This window comes from Dermacentor silvarum, chromosome 11 (assembly GCF_013339745.2).
Source record: "Dermacentor silvarum isolate Dsil-2018 chromosome 11, BIME_Dsil_1.4, whole genome shotgun sequence".
Taxonomy (NCBI): domain Eukaryota; kingdom Metazoa; phylum Arthropoda; class Arachnida; order Ixodida; family Ixodidae; genus Dermacentor; species Dermacentor silvarum.
The window spans coordinates 104,325,627-104,337,732 of NC_051164.1; the positions used below are offsets into that span (position 1 = coordinate 104,325,627).

Consider the following 12,106-nt stretch of genomic DNA (forward strand, 5'->3'; position numbering starts at 1 on the left):
TACCTTCGTCCGACCCGCGAAAGGCTGTGGGGGAGGGGGGGGGAGGGGCAGGGAAGGGAGGCGACATTTAGCTGCGGCACCAAGTGCCTATTTATATCAGAGGCTCCGGCAACAGTCATCAACGCCGCACGCATTTTGAGCGAACGCGGGCAAAACGCCGGCGGCGTCGACAACAGTTCTGCGTGTTGCCGGTGCTGCTGCATGTCCAAGTTTATACAGCTGATAAAGCTGCTATCATTACTCCGTATAGCTCTCTTCAAATTTGCTATCGCAATTGATGCTTCGCCTTTCAGGTGAAACTGCGACAACTTTTTTCTTTCTCGTCCGTAGCTAGGTGCGCTGCGGTGCACAAGGGCGTTCGTTCCCGACGCGCTTTCCCTTTCTCTCGTTCCCGACGCGCGCTCTCTTTCTTTCTCGTCCATAGCTAGGGGCGCTGCGGTGCACAAGGGCGTTCGTTCCCGACGCGCGCTCTCTTTATCTCTCGTCCGTAGCTGTGGTTTACCCAAATGATCCCCCGGTGCTTCGCCCACTCATGATCATTCACTTCGTGGATATGCTGTGATTTTTTTCTCTCCTGGCTCAGCGCTCCGCGGAGAGACCCTATAACGACGTCACTAAGGACGCTGCCAATGGCGCGCGCGCTTGGGTGCGACGTAGAGAACGACGTAACTGACGGCGCAGCCAATGGAGACGTTTAGCGAAACATAGGGTGAACGGGTTTTTCGTTTCGCCTAGACATATACAGCTTTCGCTGTAAAAACAAGGCGCTGGGAACCTCTTACAATTGGTGAGCCACCTATTTGTGTGAGCACGGCCGGTGGATAAAAAAAGGTGCGGTCTGCCGCGTTAGGCGCGTTGCAATGGGAGCGAATGTGACAGCCGTAGTTTCATTGTCGGCCGCTTGGCTGGGCCGAACGGCGCTAGCCATCGGCGATGGAACGAGTCGCCTTGTACGCGTGACGGCGTTCCAAGCGCGCTCCTGACGCATTTGCTATGCCGATGCCAGACAATGGTCCCCGACGTGTGGCGCCGCGGCGGATCACACCGTTTTCGATGCACGTGGTGTGAGGAGCACGCATTTTTGTTAATATCCGTGTCCATGCGGAACCGGACCCTTTCATGCAATCGCGAGACGTATGTGGACTTTTTAACAGCAAAGCTGTTAAGGGCTAGGTTCCCCAAGATCGTGTCCGCGTGTAGAAAAAAACTATCGTCATCAGTATTGGCTCGAGCGTCGTCGTCGTTTTCAGCGCACGGCTCCTTATCCTTTCCGGCCGGCTGTGCCCCCGCGATCTCTCTTCTTTTGCGCCAGTCGACGTTCTTTTAAGCCGCGTTCCCCTTTGAGTAGAGTTGGGCCCGGCTTCGAGGCTAGCGCGGCAAGGCTGCTGGAAGCTGCGCCCGACTAGAGTAGAGCCCTGCTGGGAGACTAGCGAGGCTACTCAGGCTAGCTGGCGGGCAACACTCCAATTGATAGTAGATACAGCGTTCGACCGCTGGCGCCACGCTGCGCCGCTCGCGTACCGCGTTTCTAGGTGGTTTCTTTCGCCGAGGGCACTGCAACGCAATCATATGGTTGGCATGAATGCAATCCTCGGAAGCGTGGCTGTATGGCTGAGTGGTTACGCAGGCGGCGGCGCTCCTTCCTTGCTGGATGGATGGATGGACGCCATGCAACCATCCATCTTTGCTGGATAGATGAATGCTATGCAACCCACCACCCGTTTGAAACGCTGTGGTGGGTTGCACCACCAATAATTCCTCCGCCTCGGCGCCACCTTGAGGAGTCGGATGAAAGCGTTGGGTTGGCGGCGTTTTCAAACTTAGGATTCTAAAAAAGTGTGCGTTATACCGCGGTTTTCACCAGATTTTACGTTTACTTCTTCATTATGTGGCATAGGTCACCGTGGCGGCCACGTGAGCGCGTGAGCACTTGTGTGCGCGCCGTGATTGACGTAGCCGTCTTTAATAAAACAATTTGATGCTACGGAGATCGCGACTGTGTACGTTCCCACTGCAACGGATACGAAAGAAATCGGAACGTTCATGATAGAGATGTTGGGTTGGGTGATGCCCTACGACGATATGCCCATTCTCATTGTGGGGGGCAATATTGACTACAGCAGACCTACCATAGTCACAGCTTCGCTGGCTTCCATCTTCACAATAGTGGAAAGGCTGTGATTTTTTTTATGGCGGACTTTGCTTGACTTAATTTGTTTATTTATTTCATCATTATTCAGACAACCAGTACGCAGATGCCCAAGGGACTGACGTAAAGGCTCGGAAAGCCTGACCTAATGCCTCAACCCCAAACCCCTCCCCCTCCCCCCCCACCACCAACCCCCTTTCCCGCTTACAGTCATCTCAACATTGACTATACGAGAACAAAATTTGCACAGAGGACAGAAAAAAAACATACCGACTAGACATTAGAAGTAAACAGATTAGATATAAAAATATCTGCCAATGGCTTAAATAGGCAAATGTCATGGAAATGAAAATGACACCATACACAACTTTCAAAATCAAGAAGGGGCCTGACAGATGGAGCAGCACACTTTGGTTAGGAGTTACATAAGCAGAGTTAAAATTCAACACCGTAGAGGCTTGGGCTAGTCGGTACACACTTGACAAGGGAACAGAGCAAGAGACTATCGTCAGTCAGCGCTGGCGTGTGTCTCCCTTCTTGTCTTTTGAGTTTTTGCGCTGTTCCTCTGTCGAGGGTTAAAATGCCTCAGAAAAGCTGGCCAACGTTTCGAAACATTGGCGAGCCTTTGTGAGGCACGTTATCCCTAGCTGTTTATGTCCCCAGCAGCAGCAGCAGCAACAACAACAGCAACAACAACAACTACAACGACAATCACAACAACGACAACGACAAGGACAATAATAACAACAATTTGTGGAACAAACGTGACGTATGTATGACACAAAAAGCTGCAAACATGGTGTAAAGTTAGTTTTGGGTTGTCACTGCCTGTATCGCTGTAGTTCACTGTTATAACACAGTATGACTGCTGATAACTGCTGTATCATTGCAATTAACTGCCGGCATCACTGGCGCTTTAAATAGCAGGCCACATAAAATCGAGAAACATATGAACTGAATAAACTAAAAAAAAAAACAACAGGGACACACAACGGGGCTTGAGTTCGTGTCGCACACTAGCTAGCACACTAGTGCCTTATTTGATCTTGTGAAGGCGTGTTGTGTATTTAACAAATGAGCCACGGCATGGCCGCCCCAACATTATCCACTTGGAGGGCTATGGAGTGGACGTTAGATATTTACAATTGTATACGTCAGATGCTACTGTAGGTTGTTTTGTTGACAAGCAAGCAATGAACAACGGTTTTATAAATTCAGAAGAATCTAACGAATAAGTCACTTTATGAAGCATGTAAAATACACAAAGCAAACGTGAATGTCTAAAACTGAGATATAACCAAAATAAAAGCATGCTTTGTGTCCTTAGGAACGAAAATTACCGCATGCTGTCCTTGATTTCCTCCGGCGCCGTGAGCACGTGGTTCCGGTAGACGTCATCGATGTCCTCATAGTTGAAGGACGAGAAAGAGTGAAACCCGATCAAGAAGAAAATGCCTCCGCTGATCTCATTATCGATGTGCCGGATGTCCTCGTCAGAGTACTCAAGTCGCGCCAGGCTTTGCAGGCTTACCAAAAACTGCAGACAACGTGAGACAGCTTAAGACATTGGCACGAACGTAGCTGTTGTTATGAGTGGACGTTAAGACGTGCAAGTAACGGCAAGCGACTAACGGGAGTCAGCGCTAACACAACTGAACGGACAGTGCATAGGCGAAAATTATAAATTGATAGATCATGCTTTTTTGTTTTGTTTGAGGAATGCTTGACTTGGTTCTTATATTTTAGAAATGTTGGCAACACATATGTAATTTTGGGTATTTTGGGTAAGCATAGCATATGGGTAATTTTAATAAACCAGGTTATCCTTTGCAATGGATTAAATTATGGTGAAGTTATGCAGGCATTAAGGTAGTCCACAAGTATCTGGGACAGTGAAGAGGTGCCATTTTTAATCTAGAAAAAAAGTGACAGCACTTTCAGCATAGTAGGATGTAGGGGTCGAGGAAACAGTTGTCCAACAAACACAGGCAGTTACTTTTCACATGAAAGGAAACGACAATGCGTTTCACAAACTTTTGCCAACCCCACACCACAAACAATGAACACCTCCCCCCCCCCCCCCCCCCTCCCAAAGCAAGGCAAAATGAGCTTACTAGATGTTACCTGCAACCTCATTCTTTGAACGCTGTGCAAGACTAAGCACATCCTTCGCCAGCTTTTTCAGTAAGACTTCGGCCGCACAGATGAATTACTGTAGGTGTCAGTGGTCCGGATTAAATTCTGACCGCCTAAATATGGAGTCTTCTTGTAAGGTTCCAATCACATTTCTCCTACTACTTTTATTGTCATCATTATGATAGCCAGAACTGAAGGCTATGCAATATTTCTTGCTCGGACTACCTCTATGACGACCCAGAGATGTACTCAGTGGACTTGGTTCCCCATCAGTTAATATATTGTCTTATCTTATAGCGTAGAGGCAGTAAAACCTTTTTCTGGCGACCAACAAACTAACTGGTTTTAAATTCAGCGGAATGGCAACGTGGCGGCGCGATGGTGTCTCAATTTATACCCCAATCACACGGGGCACTTTTGATCACGATCGAGCCTTATCGGTATCAAATTTCGCAATCGCGATTGGCTACTTTGCGCAAGCTGCGAAAAGAGCAGTTGCCAATTCCGATCCCGATCGCTCTTGATCGTGATCGAAAGTGCGCCGTGTGACTGGGTTATCACAAAATTTGAATTCTGATACTTTACATGCCAGAACTACGATATGATCATGAAGCTCACCGTATATAATGGAGGACTTCGGATTAATTTTGACTACCTTGGGTTTTTTAACGTGCAGCTAAACCTACCTACATGCGCATTTTTTTTTACTTCCCTCCCCGTCCAAATGCGACCGTTCTGGCGGGATCGAACCCGTCACCTTGAGCTCAGCCACGTAACGCCTTAAAGCCACTGGGCTATACAGCGGCGGATCTGGGGTATTAGCCGCGACTGCCACCGTAGATAAACTCCTGCACAGCATCTCTTCTCGCCTCAACCAACCACACCCGACGCCCCTTAACTTTCACTGACTGTTTAACTTTTAACGCGATAGCGGTAAGGGTCCCGTGTCGCAGAAAATCCGGCGTCAAGCCATGGTCTTCGCCTTCAACGAGGATAGGTGGGCTGCGGTTTTGGGCAGCCCCGAATTCAACGACCTAACCTTGGCCGTTCAGGGTGCCCGCGATCGGGCCGTCAAGCTCGGTTGGGCGGTCATTACGTGGGGCTAGCCGGGTGACACGGGGTCTCCCCTGCGTCTTCTCTGGACCTAAATAAAGTTATTTCACTCACTGACTCTCGGCGTTGGCGAGGATGTCGGCGTCTGTGGCGGAGGAAATCATCCACAACCACCCCGACCACGCAGGCCACCCGAGTGGCACAAGGTGTTTGTGCAGCAGAAAATCATTCCGAACCACCCCAACCGCGTAGGTCCTTCGTCGTGGTGCATGGCGTTAGTGAACAAAAATTGAATTTCTCACAGTGAAATTCGCCAGAAAAATGGTAAAGTACAACTTAAGCACTACCTACAGACATGGCGGCGTCGGACTTTTATTTGAGTGTACGAGAAAACATAATTCTGTTACGAGGACACTCAAACACAAACTTCTTTTGCCAGCATTTCTACCATAACAACAACCGCTCACTCTGGTAGCTTACTTTCGAAAATCTTAACCAGATGGCGCTTGCATCCTCGGCAGGTCAAATTGAGACTTGGCCTGCCGAATGCGTTTTGGACACGCGCGCACGTCGGGGCAATAGCAAACAATTAATAAAATAATAAAAAAAGTTCCTAGGGCCTTCACATTTTGTTATAGGATGACTTATATTGCCCCTGGAAAAACGTCTTCCAGCAATGCATTTCTGTTTAAATGTCAAGCCGACTTTAAGGGAATCGGTGTAAGCTTGGTCTTTGTAAGCTGGCTTGCCCACGTTCTGTGTTGCAGTGAATGAAGCCTATTTGCCAGATGCGCACGATGCGATGCGAACGGATCCCGATAACGCTATCGTGTTCTACTCATAAAGGCGAAGCTTAAGCGTCCTCCAATTTTAACACGAAAGTGTTTTATGCCGGGGTCCACCAAGACTTCACTGACGTATTTCCGTCACGGAAATACGTCATAGAACATAATACAAAGAAAGAAACCAGAAGAAAAAGTTCCACAAACATGCAAAATTTGGAAATCGAACCCACGACCTCTCGGTCCGCGACGATAGATCGCCGAGCGTTTAACCCATTGCGCCACAAAAGCATTTGCAGAGAGCTACACAGACGCACCTTATATATCTAACACTCCTCCGTGTACCCGCGCTCTTGCTCGGGGCGGTGCCGCCGCCTACGAGCAGAAAAGAGAAGTACTGCATTATGACACTAACGCGCACAGACAGTGAACGCTTCGGTGGTCTCAGCACTACGACACCTCGATGCCAGCATTCGAAGGGACGCTGGCATCAAGAAGCACTACCAACGCCACCGAGGTGGCGTTCACCGTACTCAGCACAGCGGAGCGTGGCCTCCGCAATTAGCTCTGAAAATGTTTCTGAAGTTGATCGCGGAGGCTGCAATTACGACGCGCTGTACGCGCTGATTTGACTCGGTGACGATTCAGTTACGTGCTTTGTCTTGCGCGTTGTATTAGTGTGTCAGTTACGTGCTTCGTCTTTCGCGTTGTGCTAGCGTGTGCAGCGTAGTGCAGCTTCCATATGCACGACGGTTGCTCATGGTCATCGATGTTGGTAGTCGTGATGGAGGAGACGTGCCACCAGGCGTCATCGTGGGTGCATCAACGCCTAAGGGCGCTTTAGCCACAAAACACCAATAGACATTATATATCAATGTGAAATAAACATTACACTACTTCTGTGAAGACACGTTTCACTTTCGTGTTCTATACCGATTCCTATATAAGAGGGATCAACCACATTTTTTTGTTTTTTGTATTTCTCGCCACCGCAAGGCAAACAAAAATGTCAGCGTAGCCTTAATAGATAACACTTTACGGTGCTCTTACGTGTTCTTTGATGGAGGGGAGGCCAAAGTACGTGATGAATCCGCTGACGCGCTTGAGGTCCCGCGGGTCCTTGTAGTCCGTTGTCACAGAGAACTGTTGCGCTAATGAATGCTCTTTCTGAATTTCCCCAGGCAGTGAGAGTTTCTCCGTGATCTCGCCTTCCGTCTCCAGGTCCAGGGTGCGACTAAGCGAATGGAAATTTTATTTCTGTCATCTTCATTTGAAATGAGGCAGGCTACAATTAGACCTCGCATTTTTCAATTTTTATTGCTCGCTCTTATCTTACACTAATAAACATACCCACATACAGTCAAGCAGGTCTGGTTCGTTTCATCTCCAAGGTAGCGGCTCCCGAAAAACAAAACGTGGGGTATTTTATGTAGGGTATCTTTTTACTGATATAGTTTTTCTCGATGCATAACAAGAAAATGACATCAAATACATCAGAGCTCTGCATCGTCGCAGAGCTGCAGCTGTGTTTCTGAAAGCTTGTATGTAGTGGTTGGTCGACAATTGTATGACCAAGTAGGTGTAAGTCGAATTAGATTGCCGTGACTGTAAAAACACACTGCTGTTTTCTTAAATTCGCGTTATAAAGCTGCAGTTCTCCAATACGGCATTGTCGACAAGGGAGATCGTAGAGGCCTTGTATATTAGTAAATGTGGTGACGCCCCTATAAGCGAGGCATCGATTGTGTTGTAAGAAAAACAGTCGCACTTTGCAGTTTTGTAGACTGCGTGAATCATGTCTGCTTTGGATGTGTCATCTAATGTAATCGCCGCCTAAGGTTTTGATTACTTTTAAGCTTTAACAGTATTTCTGTTTATGAAACATTTACTTTCTTTTTCGAATAAACCACAGTTTCGATATAGCGCTTCTGGTAATATTAGTGTGTTGGTTTCGTCTATCGTGGTTATACCCATTAACGCAGCTTCTTTTCGCATTGAACTATAAAGCTTTGACTGATTGATCGATTGATCGATCGATTGATTGATTGAACATGGTTGCATACGAATTTACCTGACGTTCCATCTTGCTTACAAAACTTGTTTTACTCGCTAAAAGTGACTTGCACTGTCGTAAATGGGATCTGCCAGCGAAAACGTACGGCACGGTGCTTACTTGAACATGACGCGGACTTCCTTGCCTTCGTTGTTACTCCTGAGCATCTGTGTCGACTCCGACCAGGCGTGCTCGATCACGTATCGCTGAGCGGTTCCCTTGAGGGTGTAATAAACCTCGGATGTGTCCGCAAGTTGATACTACGGATACATCAAGAGAATAGGGAAGAATTAGGCGCCGACCATGAGATACACTGTTCCGTAGCCTAACCACGATGATTTCGCTGACGAGGAGCATTAGCGCAAAGAAACGACAACTTACACGGGAAGAAAAGACAAAGACAAGCACCTACAAGCGCTAAAAGACCAAGAGTAGCGCTTGTCTTTGCCTTTTCTTTCCGTGTGAACTGTATTTTTGTTTGCGCCAATTTTCATCGTCAGCAATGCAGGACCAACTAGTTCAACAATTAATTCGATAATGTCACACATCGTTAATGGTGTATTTGAAGTGAATATTGCAACAACGGGGGCTTTGCTTAGTTTCCGTTATGAGATAAAAAGAACCTCTACGGTTTAACTATATGTACAAATGTGCGGCAGGTGGACGAAGGGTGTCGAATACGTGAGACAGTTATGCGGCACAACTTACTGTAGACTTGACACAATTTTGTCACATCTGACTAAATGATCAAAATATGTAACCACTACTGCAGAAAATAACATGTTGGCCACACGCTTTCTAGAGTCATTATTATTAAGCTTCAAATATAAGATACAAAGGCTTTAGTAGCACTTACAAATTTGGAAGAATGACCACCAGCTTCAGAATTGGGCTTTCTGCATTGCACGCTATGATTGTGATGTACAATATTGGCTCGGATACATCCCTATCTTCTTGAAGGGTTTTAATAATACGTGGATGGATACTGTATTTCATTCCATTAGTGCAGTGTCACTTGACGTGGGTGCGTCATGTAGCGTGTATTGCTGGACATTCCCTTTAGACTATAGCGGCAAATGTCACTGCTTAAGAGTGACGTGCACTAAAATTGATGTTAGACCTGGCCGTTTAATTGGAGATTGTTTTCCTGTCACTCACTGTCCTCTGAGCTTCGCACTCGACGCAGACGGTGCCTTTCTGTCGTCCATAGGTGGCGTAATTTCCGGGGTCACACTTCTCAAGGTTTTTTGCTTTGGTCACTTCGATGTGGCCGTGGTGCTCCTTGTGCACAATGTACAGGGTGTCGCAAGGACCATGCAGACCGCCCTACATAAATGGAAGATGAGATGCATTGCCGTTTCAGGTATAATCTTAAACATTTAAATCTTATACAATTCATGGAGCGCATGCATGCTACTGTAAGAAAAGAAATATGTCCCACATCTCTTTACAAGTTCACTGAGCGCGATAAGCGCAGTTTCTTCTCCATATATTAATTGGCGGGCACGAACTTCACGCGTTAGTAAGCTGGGCACAAAACACCTTTAAATTGTCATGCATTCAGTTGGAATATATGCGTATCAGCCTAATTGTCATGCCACATATAATATAAGTAAAGGACGGGCTTCAAAGGCCGTATTATCGATCAATCGGTTTTCCGGATACCAATTTTAGCGTGCGTTGATTGGCTGCCCCGGCGGAAGTGAATGTGGAGCAATGGCACATCTCTCGTTCTCATTGTATTCACGTCTCACAGACCCTGAAAGTATTGACCACGGGTCAGTCGCTATAGTAAAACGTCGGACTGGACGTTAAGTCATTTGTATAAACGTGTTCCCGGAAAAGAAAGATTGAAGATGCGTATAGTCTGGTTGAGTCGCAAACTGTCACGGCCAAAGCGTGTCACTGTAAATGCCCAAGCCCTTATGCCTCATCGCGGAGCAACGTTCTGCTGCAAGTTGTCATGCTTTGCTGTGCACGCAATGATAGCGTGTGGTGTTTCATCACTTTGTGATCACCGCGTTCTATTTGTCGAATGTTTAGCACTATAAATCTCTGTTTACGTTTACATACGGGGCGGTGCCGGAGCCAAGCGGCTTTTCATCTTCCTTTTTTATTTCCTCGTACATGTTGATTCCTCCTAACATGAACGTCTCTACGTTTTTTTTTTTTACGTGTGCTGACTGGCTTGTCACGAACCTTGCAATTTCGTTTGTCTGCAATGTTGCATTTTCGTCTACTTCAGGTCTGACTGTTGTGCTCGCATGACCGGGTCCACAGCAACTACTATAAAGTTTGCGTCTTTTAGTCTTTTTTCATTTAGTGCCTTAATGTATTGCATTTTTTTTCATTTCTTAGCCGCTCGAGTTTGCTTTGAAGATTTTGTGACAGCCGGCTCATCGGGCAATCTGTTTTCTCAGCTGTACGTCACCTAATCCAAAGGCAGGTCTCTCCTTTAAGTTCTCGGTTCACTCACTTCCTTGACGTGGTACTCCCGGTCATCCGGGTTCTTGTGGCGTCCCTTGACCAGGTCTAATTGAAACAAAGACAGGATGCCTTTCTTCATGTTCCGTACCCAAAGAGGCTCGTTTCTGTCGATTTCAATCTCCTCGACCTGCGATGCATTGGCGAACACGCGGTTTACGTCGAAAGCATCAATTTGAAAATTTGCAGAACCATTGCAAATTTCTCGTTGCGCTGGTGTCACACAGATATTAAGCTGTTACGTTGTTCGAAAACAAATAGCCGCTGCGAAGGAGTTATATGCAAAATGTCGAGAAAAGAATTAACGAACCGTTCAATCCTTCACACTTCCTTGCAGATATAACTGTATATTTGGGTAAGACATGTCACTGTGCCCTTGTATACCTTTTCATGCTGCTTCCTAACCATTTACCTCACTTTTGGAGAAGCAGCCTAGAGATGAGCTTTGCCGGTTGACTTCTCCACCTTACTTATCATTCAACATTTCTGTCTCTCTCTCTCGGGGCAATGTTTTAAACGACCGTACCTTTCCTTCGTTGAACTTGGCAGCAAATGGGCTCTCGAGTGCTCCGACCAGATCTTCGTTGCGGCCATACTTGAACTGGTGATGAACGACGTCGATGCTGTCAGAGTTGAAGGCTTCCGCTTCGAAGTCGACGATCTACAAGCAGCAGTGAGACACATTGAACTGAGCGTTTGCTCCCGCATTCAAGCCCCTGTGTTAGCCCTCGATTGGTTGGCCTAGCAAAACCTTTTCCAATGTTCCCAAAGAGTTTTGCGGCAAAGAACGATGTAGCGCACTATCACAAGAAGGCCGTAGCAGCCATCGGTTTGTACACACGGTACCTTGTGTGTGGTTGTGCACAGCCGAAGATATGCAGTGAACCTCTTGCTGCGCTTACCGAGAAGATGGTGTGATGTTCCTTCGGCTGCATGACAATCTTGCTCCTGAATCCGACGCCTGCGGACTGCAAGGGCTGCTCGGGATTTGCAACGTGCAATGTCCCCTTTTGCTTGTACACGTACTCTTTGCCCACGTCGAAGCCTGGGAAACATGATATCTCGTTACGTCATTGTGTATCGCAAGGAATCGCGCCCCCTCAACAGGATAGAATGGATCTAGGCTTGTACGATTGTCACTGAGCACCACGTTGGCTCTGCTGAAGTGTATTAAACATCCTTTGAAGAGAAAAAAATACCTTTATCCGCTTATAGCGTACGGAATGGGTAGAACAAAATGTCTGCGCTTACATGTTCTTTTCATAGGGCTTAAGGTCAGTTTCCACGTCGCACAAACGCAATGTGCGCCAATGAATGGTGTGAGGAACATTCCTGAGCGACCTTGTATTACCTACGCCCTTGTGGTAAGTGTTACCGAGGGCTTTGTATATTAGCTATATAGGGTGTTTTTTTTAGCTGTAATAAAATGTTAGAAATTGCCTGTGACAG

General features: G+C 46.9%; 1 protein-coding gene across 1 annotated transcript in view; it reads right to left on the bottom strand.

The window, feature by feature from the left end:
* The window catches only part of LOC119432344 (vitellogenin-1-like), a 35,448-nt gene extending 23,709 nt beyond the window's left edge, over nt 1-11,739 (bottom strand). The window contains exons 1-7 of the mRNA XM_049659424.1: nt 11,560-11,739; nt 11,184-11,318; nt 10,650-10,787; nt 9,332-9,499; nt 8,294-8,433; nt 7,171-7,354; nt 3,490-3,686 (exon numbers count right to left, since the gene is read on the bottom strand). Of these exons, the coding sequence (XP_049515381.1) occupies nt 3,490-3,686; nt 7,171-7,354; nt 8,294-8,433; nt 9,332-9,499; nt 10,650-10,787; nt 11,184-11,318; nt 11,560-11,592 (995 nt within the window). The 5' untranslated portion in view covers nt 11,593-11,739. The remainder of the gene's footprint in view (nt 1-3,489; nt 3,687-7,170; nt 7,355-8,293; nt 8,434-9,331; nt 9,500-10,649; nt 10,788-11,183; nt 11,319-11,559) is intronic.
* Between the last annotated feature and the right edge of the window lie 367 nt (nt 11,740-12,106).